General features: G+C 44.8%; 1 protein-coding gene across 2 annotated transcripts in view; it reads left to right on the forward strand.

Moving 5' to 3' along the window:
* SI (sucrase-isomaltase) overlaps positions 1–27,681 on the forward strand; it is a 427,600-nt gene that overhangs the window by 353,000 nt on the left and 46,919 nt on the right. For both annotated transcript variants that reach the window (XM_069727394.1, XM_069727395.1), the window contains one exon: positions 26,170–26,204. In XM_069727394.1, the coding sequence (XP_069583495.1) occupies positions 26,170–26,204 (35 nt within the window). The remainder of the gene's footprint in view (positions 1–26,169; positions 26,205–27,681) is intronic.

The raw sequence follows: 27,681 nt of genomic DNA on the forward strand, positions 1-27,681 counted from the left end.
TTCTGATGTTGGTTCAAGGGGTACACGGGCAGCAGTAGACAGGTCATTGCAGGCCTAGTGGAAGGAGGGACCGCAGACAGGCTTCGAAGCCCTAACATAATAAATTGGGCTGGCTGTAGGCAATTTAAAATTGGTTCCAGGGGAACCCGGGCAGCAGTAGACAGGTCAGTGGAGGCCTAGTGGAAGGAGGGACCGCAGACAGGCTTCGAAGCCCTAACATAATAAATTGGGCTGGCTGTAGGCAATTTAAAATTGGTTCCAGGGGAACACGGGCGGCAGTAGACATGTTAGTGGAGGCCTAGTGGAAGGAGGGACCGCAGACAGGCTTCGAAGCCCTAACATAATAAATTGGGCTGGCTGTAGGCAATTTAAAATTGGTTCCAGGGGAACACGGGCGGCAGTAGACAGGTCAGTGGAGGCCTAGTGGAAGGAGGGACCGCAGACAGGCTTCGAAGCCCTAACATAATAAATTGGGCTGGCTGTAGGCAATTTAAAATTGGTTCCAGGGGAACACGGGCGGCAGTAGACAGGTCAGTGGAGGCCTAGTGGAAAGATGGACCGCAGACAGGCTTCGAAGCCCTAACATAATAAATTGGGCTGGCTGTAGGCAATTTAAAATTGGTTCCAGGGGAACACGGACAGCAGTAGACAGGTCAGTGGAGGCCTAGTGGAAGGAGGGACCGCAGACTGGCTTCGAAGCCCTAACATAATAAATTGGGCTGGCTGTAGGCAATTTAAAATTGGTTCCAGGGGAACCCGGGCAGCAGTAGACAGGTCAGTGGAGGCCTAGTGGAAGGAGGGACCGCAGACAGGCTTCGAAGCCCTAACATAATAAATTGGCCTGGCTGTAGGCAATTTAAAATTGGTTCCAGGGGAACACGGGCGGCAGTAGCTAGGTCAGTGTAGTAGTAGTGGAAAGAACGGGCCACAGACAGGCTTCGAAGGCCTAACATAACAAAAATTGGGCTGTAGGCAATTTAAAATTGGTTCCAGGGGAACACGGGCGGCAGTAGACAGGTCAGTGGAGGCCTAGTGGAAGGAGGGACCGCAGACAGGCTTCGAAGCCCTAACATAATAAATTGGGCTGGCTGTAGGCAATTTAAAATTGGTTCCAGGGGAACACGGGCGGCAGTAGACAGGTCAGTGGAGGCCTAGTGGAAGGAGGGACCGCAGACAGGCTTCGAAGCCCTAACATAATAAATTGGGCTGGCTGTAGGCAATTTAAAATTGGTTCCAGGGGAACCCGGGCAGCAGTAGACAGGTCAGTGGAGGCCTAGTGGAAGGAGGGACCGCAGACAGGCTTCGAAGCCCTAACATAATAAATTGGGCTGGCTGTAGGCAATTTAAAATTGGTTCCAGGGGAACACGGGCGGCAGTAGCCAGGTCAGTGTAGGAGTAGTGGAAAGAACGGGCCGCAGACAGGCTTCGAAGGCCTAACATAACAAAAATTGGGCTGTAGGCAATTTAAAATTGGTTCCAGGGGAACACGGGCGGCAGTAGACAGGTCAGTGGAGGCCTAGTGGAAGGAGGGACCGCAGACAGGCTTCGAAGCCCTAACATAATAAATTGGGCTGGCTGTAGGCAATTTAAAATTGGTTCCAGGGGAACCCGGGCAGCAGTAGACAGGTCAGTGGAGGCCTAGTGGAAGGAGGGACCGCAGACAGGCTTCGAAGCCCTAACATAATATATTGGGCTGGCTGTAGGCAATTTAAAATTGGTTCCAGGGGAACACGGGCGGCAGTAGACAGGTCAGTGGAGGCCTAGTGGAAGGAGGGACCGCAGACAGGCTTCGAAGCCCTAACATAATAAATTGGGCTGGCTGTAGGCAATTTAAAATTGGTTCCAGGGGAACACGGGCAGCAGTAGACAGGTCAGTGGAGGCCTAGTGGAAGGAGGGACCGCAGACAGGCTTCGAAGCCCTAACATAATAAATTGGGCTGGCTGTAGGCAATTTAAAATTGGTTCCAGGGGAACACGGGCGGCAGTAGCCAGGTCAGTGTAGTAGTAGTGGAAAGAACGGGCCGCAGACAGGCTTCGAAGGCCTAACATAACAAAAATTGGGCTGTAGGCAATTTAAAATTGGTTCCAGGGGAACACGGGCGGCAGTAGCCAGGTCAGTGTAGTAGTAGTGGAAAGAACGGACCGCAGACAGGCTTCGAAGGCCTAACATAACAAAAATTGGGCTGTAGGCAATTTAAAATTGGTTCCAGGGGAACACGGGCGGCAGTAGACAGGTCAGTGGAGGCCTAGTGGAAGGAGGGACCGCAGACAGGCTTCGAAGCCCTAACATAATAAATTGGGCTGGCTGTAGGCAATTTAAAATTGGTTCCAGGGGAACACGGGCAGCAGTAGACAGGTCAGTGGAGGCCTAGTGGAAGGAGTGACCGCAGACAGGCTTCGAAGGCCTAACATAAGAAAAATGTCAATACAATGGTATTGACAGTGCCAGGCATTGAAGGATGTCAGCGCATAGACTAAACATTGGTGGAGCTGTGAGAGAAAATTTTGCAAGTGGTAGAGCACTGTTTGACCTGGGGGGGGGGGACTGTCTTGTGGCCGGCGGTACAGGCCCAGGGCCCCTCATATTACAACGGTGTGTCTGACGTTGGGTGCGCACCACCACCGCCAGGCACTTTATTGTACTATGAGGGACCTAGTGGCAGTGCCTTCGACCAAAAGTGGGCACACCCACCTCTTCAGACAAACAGTACTCTCACGGGTGCTGGCGCCAAGTGGCGATACCACGGCCCCGTGTGGGGACTTTGGCCATTTAGGGAGGTGTTAACATGTCGGATGCTGGACAATCAGGTGCTGCAAATTACGAGATTGGAAAAGTCATTCAGAATAGTCCACAGGCAAGACCTTTACATAGGAAAGCTAGGTGTCAGCCGGGCAAGGTGGGGCAAAAGATTTCGAAATCCAGTTGTGGTTCATTTTAATGAAGGTTAGATCATCTACATTTTGGGTAGCCAGACGAGTCCTTTTTTCTGTTAGTATTGAACCTGCAGCACTGAATACTCTTTCTGATAGGACACTAGCTGCCGGGCAAGCAAGCTCCTGCAATGCATATTCTGCCAATTCTGGCAGGTGTCTAATTTTGATGCCCAGTAATCAAATGGGAATGACGGTTGAGGGAGAACGTCGATAAGGGATGAAAAATAGTTAGTAACCATACTGGACAAATGTTGTCTCCTGTCACTTTGAATTGATGCTGCAGTACCTGTCCTGTCTGCGGTCATAGCAAAATCACTCCACAACCTGGTCAGAAAACCCCTCTGGCCAACGCCACTTCTGATTTCTGCCCCTCTAACACCTCTGGTCTGCTGGCCCCTGCAGCTCGTGTTAGAACGATCACGGGCGCTGTGTGCAGGGAATGCCAGAAGCAAACGGTCAATAAGAGTTGATTGTTTGGTTGCTAATATTAGTTCCAAGTTCTCATGTGGCATTATATTTTGCAATTTGCCTTTATAGCGAGGATCAAGGAGGCAGGCCAACCAGTAATCGTCATCGTTCATCATTTTTGTTATGCGTGTGTCCCTTTTGAGGATACGTAAGGCATAATCCGCCATGTGGCCCAAAGTTCCAGTTCTCAAATCTGTGGTTGTGCTTGGTTGAGGGGCAGTTTCAGGCAAATCCACGTCACTTGTGTCCCTCCAAAAACCAGAACCCGGCCTTGCCGCGCCAACAATTTCCACTGGCCCCGGAAAAGCTTCCTCATTAAAAATATAATCATCCCCATCATCCTCCTCGTCCTCCTCCTCCTGTTCGCCCGCTACCTCGTCCTGTACACTGCCCTGGCCAGACAATGGCTGACTGTCATCAAGGCTTTCCTCTTCCTCAGCTGCAGACGCCTGATCCTTTATGTGCGTCAAACTTTGCATCAGCAGACGCATTAGGGGGATGCTTATGCTTATTATGGCGTTGTCTGCACTAACCAGCCGTGTGCATTCCTCAAAACACTGAAGGACTTGACACATGTCTTGAATCTTCGACCACTGCACACCTGACAACTCCATGTCTGCCATCCTACTGCCTGCCCGTGTATGTGTATCCTCCCACAAAAACATAACAGCCCGCCTCTGTTCACACAGGCTCTGAAGCATGTGCAGTGTTGAGTTCCACCTTGTTGCAACGTCTATGATTAGGCGATGCTGGGGAAGGTTCAAAGAACGCTGATAGGTCTGCATACGGCTGGAGTGTACGGGCGAACGGCGGATATGTGAGCAAAGTCCACGCACTTTGAGGAGCAGGTCGGATAACCCCGGATAACTTTTCAGGAAGCACTGCACCACCAGGTTTAAGGTGTGAGCCAGGCAAGGAATGTGTTTCAGTTGGGAAAGGGAGATGGCAGCCATGAAATTCCTTCCGTTATCACTCACTACCTTGCCTGCCTCAAGATCTACAGTGCCCAGCCACGACTGCGTTTCTTTCTGCAAGAACTCGGACAGAACTTCAGCGGTGTGTCTGTTGTCGCCCAAACACTTCATAGCCAATACAGCCTGCTGACGTTTGCCAGTAGCTGCCCCATAATGGGAGACCTGGTGTGCAACAGTGGCAGCTGCGGATGGAGTGGTTGTGCGACTGCGGTCTGTGGACAAGGTCTCGCTTCTGCAGGAGGACGAGGAGGAGGAGGAGGGGGGGCGAACGGCTACAGCCAACTGTTTCCTAGACCGTGGGCTAGGCAGAACTGTCCCAAACTTGCTGTCCCCTGTGGACCCTGCATCCACCACATTTACCCAGTGTGCCGTGATGGACACGTAACGTCCCTGGCCATGCCTACTGGTCCATGCATCTGTTGTCAGGTGCACCTTTGTGCTCACACATTGCCTGAGTGCATGGACGATGCGCTCTTTAACATGCTGGTGGAGGGCTGGGATGGCTTTTCTGGAAAAAAAGTGTCGACTGGGTAGCTCGTAGCGTGGTACAGCGTAGTCCATCAGGGCTTTGAAAGCTTCGCTTTCAACTAACCGGTAGGGCATCATCTCTAACGAGATTAGTCTAGCTATGTGGGCGTTCAAACCCTGTGTACGCGGATGTGAGGCTAAGTACTTCCTTTTTCTAACCATAGTCTCATGTAGGGTGAGCTGGACTGGAGAGCTGGAGATCGTGGAACTAGCGGGGGTGCCGGTGGACATGGCAGACTGAGAGACGGTGGGAGATGGTATTGTTGCCGCCGGTGCCCTAGATGCAGTGTTTCCTACTACGAAACTGGTGATTCCCTGACCCTGACTGCTTTGGCCTGGCAAAGAAACCTGCACAGATACTGCAGGTGGTGCAGAAAATGGTGGCCCTACACTGCCGGAAGGGATGTTGCGTTGATGACTAGCTTCATTGGCCGAGGGTGCTACAACCTTAAGGGACGTTTGGTAGTTAGTCCAAGCTTGCAAATGCATGGTGGTTAAATGTCTATGCATGCAACTTGTATTGAGACTTTTCAGATTCTGCCCTCTGCTTAAGGTAGTTGAACATTTTTGACAGATGACTTTGCGCTGATCAATTGGATGTTGTTTAAAAAAATGCCAGACTGCACTCTTTCTAGCATCGGATACCTTTTCAGGCATTGCAGACTGAGCTTTAACCGGATGGCCACGCTGTCCTCCAACAGGTTTTGACTTTGCCACGCGTTTTGGGCAAGATACGGGCCCGGCAGATGGAACCTGTTGCGATGTTGATGCCTGCTGCGGCCCCTCCTCCTCCGCTTCAGAACTGCTGCCGCCTGCACCCTGTTCCCCCAATGGCTGCCAATCAGGGTCAAGAACTGGGTCATCTATTACCTCTTCTTGTAGCTCGTGTGCAACTTCGTCTGTGTCACCGTGTCGGTCGGTGGTATAGCGTTCGTGATGGGGCAACATAGTCTCATCAGGGTCTGATTCTTGATCAGCACCCTGCGAGGGCAATGTTGTGGTCTGAGTCAAAGGACCAGCATAGTAGTCTGGCTGTGGCTGTGCATCAGTGCACTCCATGTCAGATTCAACTTGTAATGGATATGGACTGTTAACTGCTTCACTTTCTAAGCCAGGGACGGTATGTGTAAAGAGCTCCATGGAGTAACCCGTTGTGTCGCCTGCTGCATTCTTCTCTGTTGTTGTTTTTGCTGAAGAGGACAAGGAAGCGACTTGTCCCTGACCGTGAACATCCACTAACGACGCGCTGCTTTTACTTTTACCAGTTTCACGAGAGGAGGCAAAAGAGCTAGAGGCTGAGTCAGCAAGATAAGCCAAAACTTGCTCTTGCTGCTCCGGCTTTAAAAGCGGTTTTCCTACTCCCAGAAAAGGGAGCGTTCGAGGCCTTGTGTAGCCAGACGACGAACCTGGCTCCACAGCTCCAGACTTAGGTGCAATATTTTTTTTCCCACGACCACCTGATGCTCCACCACTACCACTACCCTCATTACCAGCTGACAATGAACGCCCCCGGCCACGACCTCCTCCACCAGACTTCCTCATTATTTTAAAAACGTTACCAAACTAACGGTATTTGTTGCTGTCACACAACTTACACGGTGAGCTATAACTTCAGTATGATTTAGCTACCCCTTTACAGGTGGGTGAGACCACAACGAAAATCAGGCATAATGTTACACACTCTGTTGTTGGTGGCAACAAATGAGAGAGATGCCACACACGCAGAACTGTCACTGAAGCGCAAATGTAAATATTAATCTCCCACTGATTTGATTTTTTTTTTTTTTTTTCAGGGAGACTTTAGAAAAAAAAAATACAAAAAAATGAATTTTTCAGGAAGAATTTAGAAACAAAATAAAATAAAATGATTGTTTCAGGGAGAATTTAGAAAAAAAAAAAAATAGGCTTTGTAGGGCCCACTGAGTGAGAGAGGACGCACACAGGAGTCAGGAGTGGCACACAAGCCCAGAGGCCAATATTTATCTCCCACTGATTGATTTAGTGATTTTTTCAGGTAGATTTTGGAACCCAAATCAAGCAAAAAAATTAATAGGCTTTCTATGGCCCACAATTGGAGAGAGAGAGATGGCACACCCAGGAGTCAAGACTGGCACACAAGCAGAAAGGGCAATATTAATCTCCCACTGATTTGATTTTTTTTTTTTTTGTTTCAGGGAGAGTTTAGAAAAAAAAATACAAAAAAAATGATTTTTTCAGGAATAATTTAGAAACCAAATAAAATAAAATGATTTTTTCAGGTAGAATTTAGAAAACAAATAAAACAAAAAATAGGCTTTCTATGGCCCACTGAGTGAGAGATGACGCACACAGGAGTCAGGAGTGGCACACAAGCCCAGAGGCCAATATTTATCTCCCACTGATTGATTTAGTGATTTTTTCAGGTAGATTTTGGAACCCAAATCAAGCAAAAAAATAAATAGGCTTTCTATGGCCCACAATTGGAGAGAGAGAGATAGCACACCCAGGAGTCAAGACTGGCACACAAGCAGAAAGGGCAATATTAATCTCCCACTGATTTGATTTTTTTTTTTTTTCAGGGAGACTTTAGAAAAAAAAATACAAAAAAAATGATTTTTTCAGGGAGAATTTCGAAAACAAATAAAACAAAAAATAGTCTTTCTAGGGCCCACTGAGTGAGAGATGACGCACACAGGAATCAGGAGTGGCACACAAGCCCAGAGGCCAATATTTATCTCCCACTGATTGATTTATTGATTTTTTCAGGTAGAATTTAGAACCCAAATCAACCCAAAAAATAAATAGGCTTTCTATGGCCCACTATTTGTGAGAGAGATGGCACGCTCAGGACTGGCACACAAGCCCAGAGGCCAATATTAATCTCCCACATTTTTTTTTTTTTTCCAGGGAAAATTTATAAACCCAATAAAAAAAATAATAAATAGGCTTTCTATGGCCCACTATCTGAGAGAGAGAGATGGCACGCTTAGGACTGGCACACAAGCCCAAAGGCCAATATTAATCTCCCACTGATTGATTTATTGATTTTTTCAGGTAGAATTTAGAACCCAAATCAACCCAAAAAATAAATAGGCTTTCTATGGCCCACTATTTGTGAGAGAGATGGCACGCTCAGGACTGGCACACAAGCCCAGAGGCCAATATTAATCTCCCACTTTTTTTTTTTTTTCCAGGGAAAATTTATAAACCCAATAAAGAAAATAATAAATAGGCTTTCTATGGCCCACTATCTGAGAGAGAGAGATGGCACGCTTAGGACTGGCACACAAGCCCAAAGGCCAATATTAATCTCCCACTGATTGATTTATTGATTTTTTCAGGTAGAATTTAGAACCCAAATCAAGCAAAAAAATTAATAGGCTTTCTATGGCCCACTGAGTGAGAGATGGCACACACAGGAGTCAGGAGTGGCACACAAGCCCTGAGGCCAATATTTTTCTCCCACTGATTGATGTTGTGATTTTTTCAGGTAGATTTTGGAACCCAAATCAAGCAAAAAAATAAATAGGCTTTCTATGGCCCACTGAGTGAGAGATGGCACACACAGGAGTAAGGAGTGGCACACAAGCCCTGAGGCCAATATTTTTCTCCCACTGATTGATGTAGTGATTTTTTCAGGTAGATTTTAGAACCCAAATCAAGCAAAAAAATAAATAGGCTTTCTATGGCCCACTGAGTGAGAGATGACACAGACAGGGATGGCACTCTAGCAGAAATGCCAATCTTAATCTCCAACAAAAAAAAAAAAAAAGGAACTGTCCTTCAATTACTATCTCCCTGCAGTAATCTCAGCCAGGTATGGCAGGCAGCAATAAGGAGTGGACTGATGCACAAATTAAATAAAAAGTGTGGACAAACAAACAAGATAGCTGTGCAGAAAGGAAGGAACAAGAGGATTTGTGCTTTGAAAAAAGCAGTTGGTTTGCACAGCGGCGTACACACAGCAATGCAGCTATCAGGGAGCCTTCTAGGGCAGCCCAATGAGCTACAGCGCTGAGGAAAAAAAAAAAATGTAGCTTCCACTATCCCTGCACACCGAAGGTGGTGTTGGGCAGTGGAAATCGCTACAGCACAAGCGGTTTGGTGGTTAATGGACCCTGCCTAACGCTATCCCTGCTTCTGACGAAGCGGCAGCAACCTCTCCCTAAGCTCAGATCAGCAGCAGTAACATGGCGGTCGGCGGGAACGCCCCTTTATAGCCCCTGTGACGCCGCGGACAGCAAGCCAATCACTGCAATGCCCTTCTCTAAGATGGTGGGGACCAGGACCTATGTCATCACGCTGCCCACACTCTGCGTTTACCTTCATTGGCTGAGAAATGGCGCTTTTCGCGTCATTGAAACGCGACTTTGGCGCGAAAGTCGCGTACCGCATGGCCGACCCCGCACAGGGGTCGGATCGAGTTTCATGAAACCCGACTTTGCCAAAAGTCGGCGACTTTTGAAAATGAACGACCCGTTTCGCTCAACCCTACTGGTAATAGTCCATCAGTTTGGAAAAATAAAAAAACCCTATAATAACACATTTTTAACCCCTTTACCCCCAAGGGTGGTTTGCACGTTAATGACCGGGCCAATTTTTACAATTCTGACCACTGTCCCTTTGTGAGGTTATAACTCTGGAACGCTTCAATGGATCCTGGTGATTCTGACATTGTTTTCTCGTGACATATTGTACTTCATGACAATGGTAAAAATTATTTGATAGTACCTGCGTTTATTTGTGAAAAAAACGGAAATTTGGCGAAAATTATGAAAATTTCGCAATTTTCCAACTTTGAATTTTTATGCAATTAAATCACAGAGATATGTCACACAAAATACTTAATAAGTAACATTTCCCACATGTCTACTTTACATCAGCACAATTTTGGAACCAAAATTTTTTTTGTTAGGGAGTTATAAGGGTTAAAAGTTGACCAGCAATTTCTCATTTCTACAACACCATTTTATTTTAGGGACCACATCTCATTTGAAGTCATTTTGAGGGGTCTATATGATAGAAAATACCCAAGTGTGACACCATTCTAAAAACTACACCCCTCAAGGTGCTCAAAACCATATTCAAGAAGTTTATTAACCCTTCTGGTGCTTCACAGGAATTTTTTGAATGTTTAAATAAAAATGAACATTTAACTTTTTTTCACTAAAAATTTAATTCAGCTCCAATTTGTTTTATTTTACCAAGGGTAACAGGAGAAAATGGACCCCAAACATTGTTGTACAATTTGTCCTGAGTATGCCAATACCCCACATGTGGGGGTAAACCACTGTTTGGGCGCATGGCAGAGCTCGGAAGCGAAGGAGTGCCATTTGACTTTTCAATGCAAAATTGACTGGAATTGAGATGGGACGCCATGTTTCGTTTGGAGAGCCCCTGATGTGGCTAAACATTGAAACCCCCCACAAGTGACACCATTTTGGAAAGTAGACCCCCTAAGGAACTTATCTAGAGGTGTGGTGAGCACTTTGACCCAACAAATGCTTCACAGAAGTTTATAATGTAGAACCGTAAAAATAAAAAATCATATTTTTTCACAAAAATTATCTTTTCGCCCCCAATTTTTTATTTTCCCAAGGGTAAGAGAAGAAATTGGACCCCAAAAGTTGTTGTACAATTTGTCCTGAGTACGCTGATAGCCCATATGTGGGGGTAAACCACTGTTTGGGCGGATGGGAGAGCTCGGAAGGGAAGGAGCGCCGTTTGACTTTTCAATGCAAAATTGACAGGAATTGAGATGGGACGTCATGTTGCGTTTGAAGAGCCACTGATGTGCCTAAACATTGAAACCCCCCACAAGTGACACCATTTTGGAAAGTAGACCCCCTAAGGAACTTATCTAGAGGTGTGGTGAGCACTTTGACCCACCAAGTGCTTCACAAAAGTTTATAATGTAGAACCGTAAAAATAAAAAATCATATTTTTTCACAAAAATTATCTTTTTGCCCCCAATTTTTTATTTTCCCAAGGGTAAGAGAAGAAATTGGACCCCAAAAGTTGTTGTACAATTTGTCCTGAGTACGCTGATACCCCATATGTGGGGGTAAACCACTGTTTGGGTGGATGGGAGAGCTCGGAAGGGAAGGAGCGCCGTTTGACTTTTCAAAGCAAAATTGACAGGAATTGAGATGGGACGCCATGTTGCGTTTGAAGAGCCACTGATGTGCCTAAACATTGAAACCCCCCACAAATGACACCATTTTGGAAAGTAGACCCCCTAAGGAACTTATCTAGAGGTGTGGTGAGCACTTTGACCCACCAAGTGCTTCACAGAAGTTTATAATGCAGAGCCGTAAAAATAAAACAAAATTTTTTTCCCACAAAAATTATTTTTTTAGCCCCCAGTTTTGTATTTTCCTGAGGGTAACAGGAGAAATTGGACCCCAAAATTTGTTGCCCAATTTGTCCTGAGTGCGATGATACACCATATGTGGGGGGAACCACTGTTTGGGCACATGGGAGGGCTCAGAAGGGAAAGAGTGCCATTTGAATGCAGACTTAGATGGAATGGTCTGCAGGTGTCACATTGCGTTTGCAGAGCCCCTAATGTACCTAAACAGTAGAAACCCCCCACAAGTGACACCATTTTGGAAAGTAGACCCCCTTAGGAACTTATCTAGATGTGTGCTGAGCGCTTTGACCCACCAAGGGCTTCACAGAAGTTTATAATGGAGAGCCGTAAAAATAAAACAAAAATTTTTTCCCACAAAAATTATTTTTTAGCCCCCAGTTTTGCATTTTCCCGAGGGTAACAGGAGAAATTCGACCCCACAATTTGTTGTCCAATTTGTCCTGAGTGCGCTGATACCCCATATGTGGGGGGGAACCACTGTTTGGGCGCATGGGAGGGCTCGGAAGGGAAGGAGCTCCATTTGGAATGAGGACTTAGATGGAATGGTCTGCAGGTGTCACATTGCATTTGCAGAGCCCCTAATGTACCTAAACAGTAGAAACCTCCCACAAGTGACACCATTTTGGAAACTAGACCCCCTAAGGAACTCATCTAGATGTGTTGTGATAGCTTTGAACCCCCAAGTGTTTCACTACAGTTTGTAACGCAGAGCCGTGAAAATTAAAAAAAAAAATCTTTCCCCCCAAAATTATTTTTTAGCCCCCAGTTTTGTATTTTCCCGAGGGTAAGAGGAGAAATTTGACCCTAGCCCTAACCCTAGCCCTAACCCTAACCCTAACCCTAGCCCTAACCCTAGCCCTAACCCTAGCCCTAACTCTAACCCTAGCCCTAATGGGAAAATGGAAATAAATACATTTTTTTAATTTTTCCCTAACTGAGGGGGTGATGAAGGGGGGTTTGATTTACTTTTATAGCGGGTTTTTTAGCGGATTTTTATGATTGGCAGCCGTCACACACTGAAAGACGCTTTTTATTGCAAAAAATATTTTTTGCGTTACCACATTTTGAGAGCTATAATTTTTCTATATTTTGGTCCACAGAGTCATGTGAGGTCTTGTTTTTTGCGGGACGAGTTGATGTTTTTATTGGTAACATTTTCGGGCACGTGACATTTTTTGATCGCTTTTTATTCCGATTTTTGTGAGGCAGAATGACCAAAAACCAGCTATTCATGAATTTCTTTTGGGGGAGGCGTTTATACCGTTCCGCGTTTGGTAAAATTGATGAAGCAGTTTTATTCTTCGGGTCAGTACGATTACAGCGACACCTCATTTATATCATTTTTTTATGTTTGGCGCTTTTATACGATAAAAACTATTTTATAGAAAAAATAATTATTTTTGCATCGCTTTATTCTCAGGACTATAACTTTTTATTTTTTTGCTGATGATGCTGTATGGCGGCTCGTTTTTTGCGGGACAAGATGACGTTTTCAGCGGTACCATGGTTAGTTATATCTGTCTTTTTGATCGCGTGTTATTCCACTTTTTGTTCGGCGGTATGATAATAAAGCGTTGATTTTTGCCTCGTTTTTTTTTTTTTTTTCTTACGGTGTTTACTGAAGGGGTTAACTAGTGGGCCAGTTTTATAGGTCGGGCCGTTACGGACGCGGCGATACTAAATATGTGTACTTTTATTGTTTTTTTTTTTTTATTTAGATAAAGAAATGTATTTATGGGAATAATATTTTTATTTTTTTTTTCATTATTTTGGAATATTTTTTTTTATTTTTTTTTACACATTTGAAATTTTTTTTTTTAACTTTTTTACTTTGTTCCAGGGGGGGACATCACAGATCAGTGATCTGACAGTTTGCACAGCACTCTGTCAGATCACTGATCTGACATGCAGCGCTGCAGCCTTCACAGTGCCTGCTCTGAGCAGGCTCTGTGAAGCCACCTCCCTCCCTGCAGGACCCGGATCCGCGGCCAGCTTGGATCCGAGGCTGGAGGGAGCAGGGAGGGAGGTGAGACCCTCGCAGCAACGCGATCACATCGCGTTGCTGCGGGGGGTTCAGGGAAGCCCGCAGGGAGCCCGCTCCCTGTGCGGTGCTTCCCTGTACCGCCGGCACATCGCGATCATCTTTGATCGCGGTGTGCCGGGGGTTAATGTGCCGGGGGCGGTCCGTGACCGCTCCTGGCACATAGTGCCGGATGTCAGCTGCGATAAACAGCTGACACCCGGCCGCGATCGGCGGCGCTCCCCCCGTGAGCGCTGCCGATCGCATATGACGTACTATTGCGTCCTTAGGAAGTAAAGCCCACCCCACATGGACGCAATAGTACGTCTAATGGCAGAAAGGGGTTAAGGACTGCATTTTGGAAGAAAATACAACTTGAACATCAAACATAAATAAAATTGTTGTACTCAGTCACAATCATGGTATATACCATTTGTTTAACCCTAGAACGCATACCTGGGGCCTCGCAGGCCTGCCAGGTTACTTGTTTTCTATTTTCTGTAAAAGTACTTTAGTTAGAATTTGGAAAATCTAGGTAATCCTCAGGTATATAGTTGTTAGTAGTTTCCAGTTATTCATATATTTTTATGTTACAGACATTTCGGAATAACAACCTTTTTTTGGGACTACCCCATATTCACGCACCTGGGGCCTTTTAGGCCTGTACTAGGTTTACATGTGATACTCAGTCTTTTTGTCTGTATTGTTGCTGGGGAAGAATTTTTATGACTCTGCTATTGCTGGGAAGAGTGTGGATTCTGGATGACAACATTTTATGCCAGCTAAGTATGGCATAAAAATTTTCTGGATGTGCGATACAGCAAGCTATTATGGGATGAATGGTCTGATTTACTGTGGCAAAGAAGCTGATACTCCAGTCCAGAAAGACCTATGTTCCGACATAGTAAAAACACTTGCTCTACCAATTTTCAATTCAGGAAAAAATATTACAATGGATAATTACTTTACCCATTTTGAAATGGCCAACTTTTTGCTTCAAAAGCAACTTACACTTGTTGGTACTATGAGGCCAAACCGCCGCAAAATTCCTCCAATCATGAAGCACAATGCACAGCGAACCATCTACGAGAGTGTATTCGGTTTCTGCAATCAAGCAACAATGGTGTCTTATAAAGCCAAGAAAGAAAAATCCGTGATATTACTGAGTACAATGCATCATGATGGAAGTATTGACACCAATGACAGGAAAAAAAACCTGAAATCAAACTGCATTATAATGAGACAAAAGGAGGTGTCGACAAGATGGACGAAATGATTGCAGAATATTCGTACAAAAGGCAGACTGAATGTTGGCCTGTTGCCCTTTTTTCCAATATCCTTGATGTGTCAGCCCTCAATAGCTACATTGTTTATTGTCAAACTAATCCAGAATTCCATGCCAACAGAAAAGACAAGAGACGTCTATTTTTGACAGAACTTTGTTATGAACTTTTGATGCCTACTATGATGGAGAGAAGCAGCATGATATGCTTATCAAGGCAAATTATGGAGGCAATGATCCGATGTGGAATACGCTTTCTGGAACATCCAGAGCAAAGAGAAAAAAAAAAAAAAAGAAAGCGCTGCTATATTTGTCCAGCAAAGAAGGAAAGAAAATCGGAGCGTTTCTGTTCTACTTGCAGACAAAATGTATGCAAGGAACATTCAGCCGAAAAAATAATATGCGAGAATTGTCGGGGGAATATGTAAAGTTACAAATAAATATTCCTGCACCAAGTTTGCTGCAACCAAAAAATGTTTTCATAGCAAAATTGCATATAGAATGCCTATATTTGGCGTGCCCGTTTACTTACTTTTTTGTTGTTTTATGCGCATAATTATTTTTTGAAATATGCACATCTTAGGCTGTGTTCCCAGTAGCGCTGGGGTTCGCCAGAAGGGGATCCATAATGGATCTGACCTCCTGGTAACTACAGCTAAGGCTGCCGGAATGGCGGGATTCCGAAAGCCTTAGCTGGGGTCTCCAGGAGGTCAGATCCATTACGGATCCCCTCCTTGTGGACCCCAGCGCTAGTTGGAATGCATCCTTACCTTGCAATTGTAAAATAAATTTTGAAAAGTATTTTTATTTGAGTTATTCCGTGTTATTTGCACACAGGCCTAAAAGGCCCCAGGTGCGTGAATATGGGGTAGTCCCAAAAAAAGGTTGTTATACCGAAATGCCTATAACATAAAAATATATGAACAACTGGAAATTACTAACAACTATATACCTGAGGAAAACCTAGAGTTTCATAATTCTAACTAAAGTAATTTTACAGAAAATAGAAAACTAGTAACCTGGCAGGCCTGCGAGGCCCCAGGTATGCGTCCACCAGCCTTAGCTGTGGTCACCTGGAGGTCAGATCCATTACGGAATCCCATCCTGGCAGACCCCTGCACTAGTGGGAATGCATCCTTACTTTGCAATAAACTTTGAAAAGTATTTTTATTTGAGTTATTCCATGATAATTGTAAACAGGCCTAAAAGGCCCCAGGTGCGTGAATGTGTAGATTTCTATGGGTATGCGTTCTAGGGTTAACCTTTTTCTGGACTGGACTGAATTTTTACGATAATATAATAAGGCTGCTTTTAGAATGTGTATTTTTAGTAGCTCTGCATTTTTAAAAGGCTATAAATACATACCGTATGTTTATTAGGGATGAGTGAACAAGCTCAGTGATGCTCGGATATCACTGGGTGTTCGGATATGCTCAGCACTAGGCGAGCATTGGCTGGTGCTCAAATTTGCATCTCGAATCCAGGGATCACATGCAGGGATTTCCTGCCAGTCACTGTTATGCTGTAGTCACCTTGGTAGTGGCATTACTGTGATTGGCTGGAACTTTTACCTCATCAAAGGTTATAAAAGTACTTGGGGCACCACGCTCGGCTCACTGACGCCATTGCACTGCTATGGGACAGTTCTGATTGGAGGGAGAGAGCAGCGATCAAAAGTTTTCTGGATTCATTTATTTATCCATAGAGTACTAATTGCTTTGTGTTACATTTGAATGGCATATAAACCTCCAAAAAAGCAGTAAAATTTTTTTGGTGGATTGAATTTGTAAGGCTAGTTTCACATTTGCATTTAAAAACGCAGCGTTAAAAACGCAAATGCAAGTGGTGAAAAAAACGCATGTAAACACGTGCAAACGCTGCATTTTTTAGACACATGCATTTTCGTATGCGGTAAAAAAGAAAATGGCGTTTTGACGCGTTTACATGCGTTTTTTCCTGCGTTTGCGTTTTTGAAACGCATGATGAGAAGTGTGTGACAGCTGCCAATCATCAAAATCAACTAGAAAACCCACTATAAATAGAAATAGCTAGGGTTAGGGTTTGGATCCCTAGGGTTAGGGTTAGGGTTTGGATCCCTAGGGTTAGGGTTAGGGTTTGGATCCCTAGGGTTAGGGTTAGGGTTAGGATCCCTTTATCACCTTGATGGTGAGGGGTTAGGGTTAGGGTTTGGATCCCTTTATCGCCTTGATGGTGGGGGTGGCTTATCAGTGTGTAGACTTGTTTTTTTCTATGGAAACGCATGCGTTTAAAAACGCAACCAAACGCATGTGCTTAAAAACGCATGCGTTTACATAGACAGCAATACGTTTTTTTGCCGCAAAAAAATGCATGCATTTTTTGCCGCAAAAAAAGGTTCTAGAAATTACTACATGTCGCATTTCTGCAACAAAACGCAAGCATAGAAACGACACATGCGTCGTCAAACGCGGCAAAACGCATACAAAAAAACCGCATGCATTTTTAATGTTAAATATAGGGAAAAAACGCATGCTTTTTTTGCGCTAAAACACAGCGCCAAAAAACGCAAATGTGAAACCAGCCTAATCCATACAGTGTAACGTGATTATTGAGTGACGAGCCAAAAACGATGGCAGAATCCAGCTAGACTCATGAGGAAGCGACTGGAGGAATAAGCTGATGTGACAAAAATGGTAACAGGAGCATGTGGTACGGAACCATCTGCTTTCCCAGAAACACCCAGGTCCGAACCCAGGCTGCAGCCTTCACAGCTGGAGTTCCTGCGGACTGTGGACCAGGTCTGGAAACATGATAGTGGGCTCTCTATCTGCAAAACACTGAGAGTTGGCATCCTATGGAGAGGTCCTTATGGATGACTTGATGACTTTCCTTGTCCAAACAAAAAAAGTTGTTAAACCGCACCCTTAAATGTCCAAGTCTTTAAAGACCAAGAGGTGCATGTTAAAACCAGGGAGTCCATCCCAGAGCGTGTTCCATAACCAGATAAATAAAAAAAACAGCGCCTCAAAATGTAGTGAAGATTAAATCTTACATTTTATTCTGCCTCCTGTGGCGACGTTTCGGTCCAAAGACCTTTTTCAAGCACAGTACAGTGTTCTAACCACCATTATATACACAAAGTTACACCCACTAATTAACAAAACACCAATAGGATATACACATAATTGTGAACACAATCCCATCACATAAAAAAACACATATACAGATTAAAACAATCCCACCGGAGCATCTACTATATTATCGCCTGATCTAATATCAAACCGCTATCTCTGATCATTCTTATGCACATAATTTAAAGCATAATAGCACAAAAAGAGTCCCGTTGGTAAAATATAAACAAACAATCCCCCACCTATCACTGCAAAGCATTTCCAGTTGTCAACAAATAAAGACACCAGTGTGTCCTAAAGCATCTTTCGCATGAAAAACCTCACATGATTTGCAGATGTCTAAATGTTTACATACCTTTAGATAGTAGTTAAGGCACTCACACACATTATACTATAGTTAACTAACCCAGAGATACACAGATTTGGCCAACATTCTTTTGATTGCCAGTGAGATAAGGATCCAGCATGTCTGATTTCGGACTGTGGATCCTTTTATTGTCTAAGATGTCTAGTAGCAGCTTTCTCATAGAGAACACAAGACCACTTGATAAAGGGACAAAGTGAGCCCTCCTGTGTATGGGGGAGATGGCTGCCAGGCGAATGAAGGGATAGCTGTCTATAGCATTTGTGAGCTTTAGTCAAATACTTGTTCAGCAGACATATGTGGCCTGAATCAGATGGCTATAATTTTAGTCTGGGACACTGACCCATTAATAATCTACTAGCAAGTCTAGTAAAATAAATATTGCTTCATCTACATGACTACATCACCGTAACAACTGTCAGTGCATGACTACATCCCAAGTGTAATTGTCAATACATGACTACATCACCATAATAATCATTGGTACATGGCTACATCACCAAACTATCTTAAAGGGACACTGTCACCTGAATTTGGAGGGAACAATCTTCAGCCATGGAGGCGGGGTTTTTGTGTTTTTGATTCACCCTTTCCTTACCCGCTGGCTGCATGCTGGCTGCAATATTGGATTGAAGTTCATTTTCTGTCCTCCGTAGTACATGGCTGCACAAGGTGCAATCTTGCCTTGCGCAGGCGTGTACTATGGAAGACAGAGAATGAACTTCAATCCAATATTGCAGCCAGCATGCAGCCAGCAGGTAAGGAAAGGGTGAATCAAAAACACAAAAACCCCGCCTCCATGGCTGAAGATTGTTCCCTCCAAATTCAGGTGACAGTGTCCCTTTAAGTACACAGCTACATTACCAGAACAACTATCGTTACACGACTACATCACCAGAAAAGCCGTTGGTACATGGCCACATCACCAAGTTTAGTACAGCGATTAATTGCAATGTCAGGTCAGCCCAATATACATTTGTATCACATGAAACTGCAGCTCCCAGTATGTCTTTAACAATGGTAAGGAGATACTATGAGTTGTTGCTACTAGCCATCATCAGACTGTGGACCATACAGAATCTAAAATACTGATGAGGTGCAGGCAGTAGCTCTATTAAAGACATTTAAAAAATATCTTAACTTTTGCAAGATATTTCATATGTTTTAGGTATACTAATTATTGTTATTATACATTTTTATAGCGCCATTTATTCCATGGCGCTTTACATGTGAATACAGGGAAAATATAGACCAATACATTAAACATGAGCAAAAAACAGGGACACAGGTATATAACGAGAGATCACCCTACCCGTGAGGGCTCATAGTCTGCAGGGGATGGGTGAGGATACACTAGGAGAGGGTAGCACTGGTTGTGTGGTGGTTCAGTAGGTTGAGGATCACTGCAGGCTGTAGGCTTGTCAGTTGGATGTGAGTCTTCAGGTTCTTTTTGAAGATTTCTGTAGTAGGCGAGAGTCTGATGTGTTGGGTAAAGAGTTCCAGAGTATGGGGGAAACACGGGAGAAGTCTTGGATGCAGTTGTGGGAAGAAGAGATGAGAGGGGAGTAGAGAAGGAGGTCTTGAGAGGATCGGAGGTTGCATGTAGGTAGGTATCGGGAGACCATGTCACAGATGTATGGAGGAAATAGGTGGTTGATGGCTTTGTATGTCATTGTGAGGGTTTTGAACTGGAGTCTCTGGACGATAGGAAGCCAATGAAGGGCTTGGCATAGAGGAGAGGCTGAGGAATAGGAGGGAGACAGATAGATTAGTCGGGCAGCAGAGTGTAGAATGGATTGGAGTGGTGACAGAGTGCTAGAGGGGAGTCCAAAGAGTAGGAGGTTGCAGTAGTCACACATTAGTGTGGATCTGGGTCCTGCAGAGGCGTAGCTAGAGCTTTTGCCGCCCGGGGCTGTTCCCGAGTTTGGCGCCCCCCCCCCCCCCGGCTCAATACACACAAAGGTTACCAAAAACGGTTTTCCTGTTTTGTAGAACTTAAACTGGGCCTAATGGTGTCACCCCCACATGCCACACCTGTGACTTAATACCACCACACCATGACCAGGCCACATAGTGACCGAATAATACTACATACAAGGGACAAATACCACAACACCATTTCCAGACCACATATTACCACCACATAGTGACTGAATACTACAATACTGATCAGTAATAAAAAAAAAAACACAATACTATCACCATAAGTGCCAGTATTCACAGGAGATCTGTACTTAGTATGCAGTGTCTGTGTAGAGGTAATACAGAGATCACTGGTGACATTATACACAGGAGCTCTGTATATAGTATACAGTGTATAGTGTCAGTGTATAGGTAACACTGACTCACCAGTGACGTCTCTAGGTGAAGTCCTTCATCTTTCATCCAGCACAGACCGCCATCATTCCTTCCAGCCAGGACTCGTTTCTGCAGGAAATAACACAGTTATCTCGAGCTCCGCTTGCAGAACACATTACTTAATTTTTCACAACTTCTACATTACATCACATGAAGAAAAAAAGGCGATATAGTATCACTCTGCACAGTAACAGGACCGCCCCCCCATTTAAAACAGTATACTCAAAAAATAAAATAAATACATCACTGCAGTAATAATATCCCTTAATTAGCCCCTATGGTAATAATATTCCCCACCCTGGCCCCGTTTCTCATTCCTGGCTCCAGCCATATGTTCTCGCATCCTGCCCTCATGAGTATCCATTCTACCCCATATGATCTCCACATCCTGCCCCACCAGCCTCCATCGTATCCGTCCTGCCCCATGATCCAATCCTGCCCCGTGTCTCCAATCATGCCCCGTATCTACATTCTGCCCATGCCTCAAGTCCTGCCCCCAGTGTGTCCAGCATATTACCCCCATGTTGTCCAGCAATCTGCCCCAGTGTGTCCAGCATATTACCCCCATGTTGTCCAGCAATCTGCCCCAGTGTGTCCAGCATATTACCCCCAGTGTGTCCAGCAATCTGCCCCAGTATGTCCAGCACTGCCCCCAGTGTGTCCAGCAATCTGCCCCAGTGTCCAGCCTTTCCCCAGTGTGTCCAGCAGTCTGCCCCAGTGTGTCCAGCATATTACCCCCAGTGTCCAGCATTGCCCCAGTGTGTCCAGCATATTACCCCCAGTGTGTCCAGCAATCTGCCCCAGTGTCCAGCATTGCCCCAGTGTGTCCAGAAGTCTGCCCCAGGGTCTCCAGCATTGCCTCAGTGTCCAGAAATCTGCCCCAGGGTCTCCAGTATTGCCCCAGTGTGTCCAGCAATCTGCCCCATGGTCTCCTGTATTGCCCCAGTGTGTCCAGCATTCTGCCCCATGGTCTCCAGTATTGCCCCGGTGTGTCCAGCAATCTGCCCCATGGTCTCCAGTATTGCCCCAGTATGTCCAGAAGTCTGCCCAGGGTCTCCAGCATTGCCTCAATGTGTCCTGAAATCTGCCCCATGGTCTCCAGTATTCAGTGTGTCCAGCAATCTGCCCCATAGTCTCCTGTATTGCCCCAGTGTGTCCAGCATTCTGCCCCATGGTCTCCAGTATTTCCCCAGTGTGTCCAGCATTCTGCCCCATGGTCTCCAGTATTGCCCCAGTGTGTCCAGCAATCTGCCCCATGGTCTCCTGTATTGCCCCAGTGTGTCCAGCATTCTGCCACATGGTCTCCTGTATTGCCCCAGTGTGTCCAGCATTCTGCCCCATGGTCTCCAGTATTGCCCCAGTGTGTCCAGCATTCTGCCCCATGGTCTCCTGTATTGCCCCAGTGTGTCCAGCAATCTGCCCCATGGTCTCCTGTATTGCCCCAGTGTGTCCAGCATTCTGCCACATGGTCTCCTGTATTGCCCCAGTGTGTCCAGCAATCTGCCCCATGGTCTCCTGTATTGCCCCAGTGTGTCCAGCATTCTGCCACATGGTCTCCTGTATTGCCCCAGTGTGTCCAGCATTCTGCCCCATGGTCTCCAGTATTGCCCCAGTGTGTCCAGCAATCTGCCCCATGGTCTCCTGTATTGCCCCAGTGTGTCCAGCAATCTGCCCCATGGTCTCCTGTATTGCCCCAGTGTGTCCAGCATTCTGCCACATGGTCTCCTGTATTGCCCCAGTGTGTCCAGCAATCTGCCCCATGGTCTCCAGTATTGCCCCAGTGTGTCCAGCAATCTGCCCCATGGTCTCCAGTATTGCCCCAGTGTGTCCAGCAATCTGCCCCATGGTCTCCAGTATTGCCCCAGTGTGTCCAGCATTGCCCCAGCCCCAGACAGTCAGACATAAAGAAAAAAAAAAAAAAGTAAAATCCTCACCTCTCCCGTTCCTAGCGCAGGTCCGGTGCAGTCAGCGTCTCTCCGGCTCTGCGACGCTCAGGACAGAGAGGCAGAGCGGCGCGCACAGTAGTGACGTCATCGCGCCCTCTGCTCTGAGACGTCGCAGAGTCAGAGGACGCTGCAGCTGCCGGCGCCGCAGGAACCAGGAGAGGTGAGTATAGAGCGGGGGGCGGGGTCCGGGGGTGGGGGGAGCTGGCCCTGGTCGTGGCGGCGGACGGCGCCGCCCGAAGATTTAAAGGGGCGTCTTTTTTTTTTTTCTTCTCCTGCAGCGCCGGCCGCCCCCCGCATTGTGCCGCCCGGGGCGGACCGCCCCCCCCGCACCCCCCTTCCTACGCCACTGGGGTCCTGAGATCCCTATTCATTGCTCAAAAGATCTCATAGAATTGCACAGCTTAAGAGACAGGACCATGACATTCTTCTGCATCCTCTCTGCACTGTGTGTGCAATAAAAGATCTTTTCAACTGTGACTGTGGGTTTCAGGACTAGATTCGCCACCAATCTGATCAAAATTTTTGCACATAAAACATAAAAATTCTCCCAATAGTTTAGTTACTTTCTGAGGCGCATTTACAATGCTGCCAATAATCAGAAACCAATTATTGGTCTATCTCAACAGGCTGTCAATCACCAAATGCACAACAAAAATGTTCATTTGTGTGGTGAAATTATATTTCATCTTACCTAATGGAAGTCTGTCACCCCCAAAATGCCAGTATAGCTTAAAGGGGTTGTCCAGTCTAAATTGACAAGTCTGCAGTCACTCTGTGTGACTGCAGAATTGTGAATCCATCCAGTACACACACTGTGCGCAGCAACAATTCGTCAGTGTCTGCGGCGGAAACAGCAGTCAAGTATGCGATATGCATAATCTAGGTTCCAGAGTCTAGGACAAAACCTGTCTAGTGGGCACCACCAGAGTTACTGCAGACTTGCTATTCTAGTTCGGACAACCCCTTTAATATTTGATGTCAAATATACTTTTAAAATGTAAATGAGGGGGCTTCAGTGCATCTTTGGTGTGACCTATGACGACGCGCACTTTTGCTCTTATATTTGCATATTAAAGCCAGTCCCTTGTATTGATTGACAGCAATCACTTAGTAAGAGAGGTAGCTGTCTAAAACTTCTCCGAATTCTATGCTTATGATAACAATTCACACTGGATAAGCACAGGAGCGCACGCCAAGTGTCAGTATGGATGTGCACAATGTGGATGGGGGTGTGTACTGATGTCTTATGCATGCAAATACAAATGAATAAAGGTGTGCGCTTCCCCTCCATCGAAAAGGTGAGGGAAGGTAAAAAAATTGTCTTCCTTCTTTTTGCACCCCCCATTGCAGCCCTATGGGCTAGGAAATGGACTTCGAGTGTCTAGTGACAAATACAGCCTTGTTCATTGCAAAAATGTTTAAATCACTGGTAAAATTTGTATTCAGTGAAAATGGACTTTACCATTACAGAGAACAGAAATGACAGTTGATAATTATAAGATTCTATGGAATTTTCAGAAGAATGTCTGTGTCTGTCTCAAGCTTCTATTTCCTTATACCCCTACATAGGATTTTAAGAAAACCAACTATTATTCCCTATCTCAGAAGTGGGAAAAGCTCCCTTTACTAATACTATACAGATTTAACCAGTGGACCAGTGAGAAAGGTTTAAGATGAGTTACATTATGTTACTAAGTTGCTTAATATTTTGTGTTCACTATTGGTTTATGGAATTAAAGTCCAACAAAAGAAAAAAAAAAAAAAAAAAAAAAATGGAATTAAAGCTAACATGACAGTTACACTTTAACATCATTAATTGTATTTGGTCGCCTCTAGGCAGGAAATAAAAATTAACAACATATCATGTGATTGTGTACAATAACCGAATGTGAAATTTAGGATATTTGTGAACGTATCTCCTTATTTAAGCATTATGAAGTTGATTTATAACAATGCGCTAATATTTAAGTGTTGTACAAAAAAAAATCACTATTTTAGGCCGGTTTCACACGTCAGTGGCTCCGGTACGTGAGGTGACAGTTTCCTCACGTACCGGAGCCACTGACACACGTAGACACATTAAAATCAATGCATCTGTGCTGATGTCATTGATCTTTTGCGGACCGTGTCTCCGTGTGCCAAACACGGAGACATGTCAGTGTTCGTGGGAGCGCACGTATTACACGGACCCATTAAAGTCAATGGGTCTGTGTAAAACACGTACCGCACACGGACGTTGTCCATGTGCAGTCCGTGTGCCGTGCAGGAGACAGCGCTTCAGTAAGCGCTGTCCCCCCCACATGGTGCTGAAGCCGCGATTCATATCTTCTGTGCAGCAGCATTTGCTGTAGAGAAGATATGAATAATCCTTTTTTTGTGGTTTTTCGTGTATAAAATAAAGGTCCATGTCCCCACCCCCCAGTGGGCACACGGGCGGCACACGTGTGCCACACTGATGTGCCACAAAAACGCAGGGGCACATGGACACGGATAATTCCGGTACCGATTTTTTCCAGTACCGGAATTATCTGGACGTGTGGGACTGCCCTAAGAGACTAAACTATCTTTCCGTCCTAAATACTAACTCAAGAGTGGCTATATCTCTATAGATCTATATTCAGAATCTCTGTTACTCTGTGGACTTCACAATAAAAAAAAGTTTATTCAAAGATTCAGAAATAGATCATATTTGTTAATACAAAGATACAAAGATTTTCGATTAAAGCAAGTGTTAAAAAATTACATTTTAAAGGTGGAAAACCATCCATTGTGATTTTTTTTGCTATTGTCAGAAAGATGATATCAGCATTGTGAGAAAAAAAATAAATACATTTTTATATGTAATTTACTTTTGTACATGTTTGCAGTACTGTTTGCAGTACAGCATCCAATACATTTCTTTCACCTTGAAAGTTTTACAATTTGAATAAAAGGCATGATGGATGGATCTGGATAAGTTGGAAACTTGGGCTGAAAGGTGGCAGATGAGGTTTAACAATGATAAATGTAAGGTTATACACATGGGAAGAGGGAATCAATATCACCATTACACACTGAACGGGAAACCACTGGGTAAATCTGACAGGGAGAAGGACTTGGGGATCCTAGTTAATGATAAACTTAGCTGGAGCAGCCAGTGCCAGGCAGCAGCTGCCAAGGCAAACAGGATCATGGGGTGCATTAAAAGAGGTCTGGATACACATGATGAGAGCATTATACTGCCTCTGTACAAATCCCTAGTTAGACCGCACATGGAGTACTGTGTCCAGTTTTGGGCACCGGTGCTCAGGAAGGATATAATGGAACTAGAGAGAGTACAAAGGAGGGCAACAAAATTAATAAAGGGGATGGGAGAACTACAATACCCAGATAGATTAGCGAAATTAGGATTATTTAGTCTAGAAAAAAGACGACTGAGGGGCGATCTAATAACCATGTATAAGTATATAAGGGGACAATACAAATATCTCGCTGAGGATCTGTTTATACCAAGGAAGGTGACGGGCACAAGGGGGCATTCTTTGCGTCTGGAGGAGAGAAGGTTTTTCCACCAACATAGAAGAGGATTCATTACTGTTAGGGCAGTGAGAATCTGGAATTGCTTGCCTGAGGAGGTGGTGATGGCGAACTCAGTCGAGGGGTTCAAGAGAGGCCTGGATGTCTTCCTGGAGCAGAACAATATTGTATCATACAATTATTAGGTTCTGTAGAAGGACGTAGATCTGGGTATTTATTATAATGGAATATAGGCTGAACTGGATGGACAAATGTCTTTTTTCGGCCTTACTAACTATGTTACTATGTTACTATGATATGTTTTTCTTGTTTTTCAGGTATGATGGAGTTTAGTCTTTTCGGCATATCTTATGTAAGAAAACTTTTTCACTTACTTCTAGTATGAAGTTTATAGTTTTGAAAATAGTAATTTTAAAAGGAATCTGTTTGCAATTTTTGCTAAATAACCACGTAATACACCAAGATGGCTATATCCATCGTGGATAGCTGCAAGGACTTTGTAACTCAGCAACAGAGTCCGCTCCACAGATGGCAGATGCCAGCTACAGTGAGGAAAATAAGTATTTGATGTCAATTTTGCAACTTTTTCCACCTGACAAGAATCTAAAGGTCTGTAATTTTTATCATACACTTCAACTGTGAGAGACAAAATCTAAAAAAAATTCCGAAAATCACAATAGAAAAACAAAACTTAATATTTGGCACAGAAAGCTTTGTTTGCAATTACAGAGGTCAGATGTTTCCTGTAGTTCTTGTCCAAATTTGCACACACTACAGCAGGGATTTAGGCTCACTATTTCATATAGATCGTCTCCAGATCTTACAGGTTTCATGTCTGTCACTGGGAAACATTGAGTTTCAGCTCACTCCAAAGATTTTCTTTTGGGTTCAGGTCTGGAGACTGGCTAGGCCACTCCAGGACCATGAAATGCTTCTTGCAGAGCCACTCCTTAGTAGCTCTGGCTGTGTGTTTTATGTCATTAACATGCTGGGAGACCCAGTCACAACTCATCCTCAATGTTCTCACTGAAGGAAGGTGGTTGTTGGCCAAAATCTTGTGATTCCTGAACCATCCAGCCTCTCTTCAATAAGGTGTCCCCTTTGCTGAAAAGCACGCCCAAAGTATGATGTTTCCCCACCATGATTCACAGTTGGGATGGTGTTCATGGAGTTGTTCTCATCCTTCTTCTTCCTCCAAACATGACGGGTAGAGTTAATATGAAAAAGTTCTATTTTGGTCTGATCTGACAACATGACCTTCTCCTATGCCTCCTCTGGATTATTCAGATGGTCATTGGCAAACTTCAAATGGACCTGGACTTGTGCTATTGTGAGCAGGGAGACTTTGCTTGACTTGCAGGATTTTGATTCAGGACAGCATAGTGTGTTACTGACGGTAATGTTTGAGACTGTGATCCCACCTCTCTTCACGTCATTGAGCAGGTCCTCTTTTGAAGTTCTGGGCTGATTCCTGACCTTTCTCAAAATCATGCTTACCGCACAAAGTGAGATCTTGCATAGAGCCCCAGACGGAGGATGATTGATAGTCATCTTGTGTTTCTTCCATTTTCTAGTAATTGTGCCAAAAGTAGTTGACTTTTCACCAAACTGTTTGCTTTCTGTCCCGTAGCACATCCCAGCTTTGTGCAGGTCTACAATTTTGCCCCTGGTGTCCTTAGACAGCTCTTTGGTCTTGGCCATGGTGGAGAGTTTGGAGTGTGATTGATTCAGTGTGTGGACAGGTGTCTTTTATACAGGTAATGAGTTGAAACAGGTGCAATTACTACAGGTAATGAGTGCAAAGTAGGAGGGCTTCTTAATTAAAACTA

The sequence above is a fragment of the Ranitomeya imitator genome, chromosome 5 (assembly GCF_032444005.1).
Source record: "Ranitomeya imitator isolate aRanImi1 chromosome 5, aRanImi1.pri, whole genome shotgun sequence".
NCBI classification, from domain to species: domain Eukaryota; kingdom Metazoa; phylum Chordata; class Amphibia; order Anura; family Dendrobatidae; genus Ranitomeya; species Ranitomeya imitator.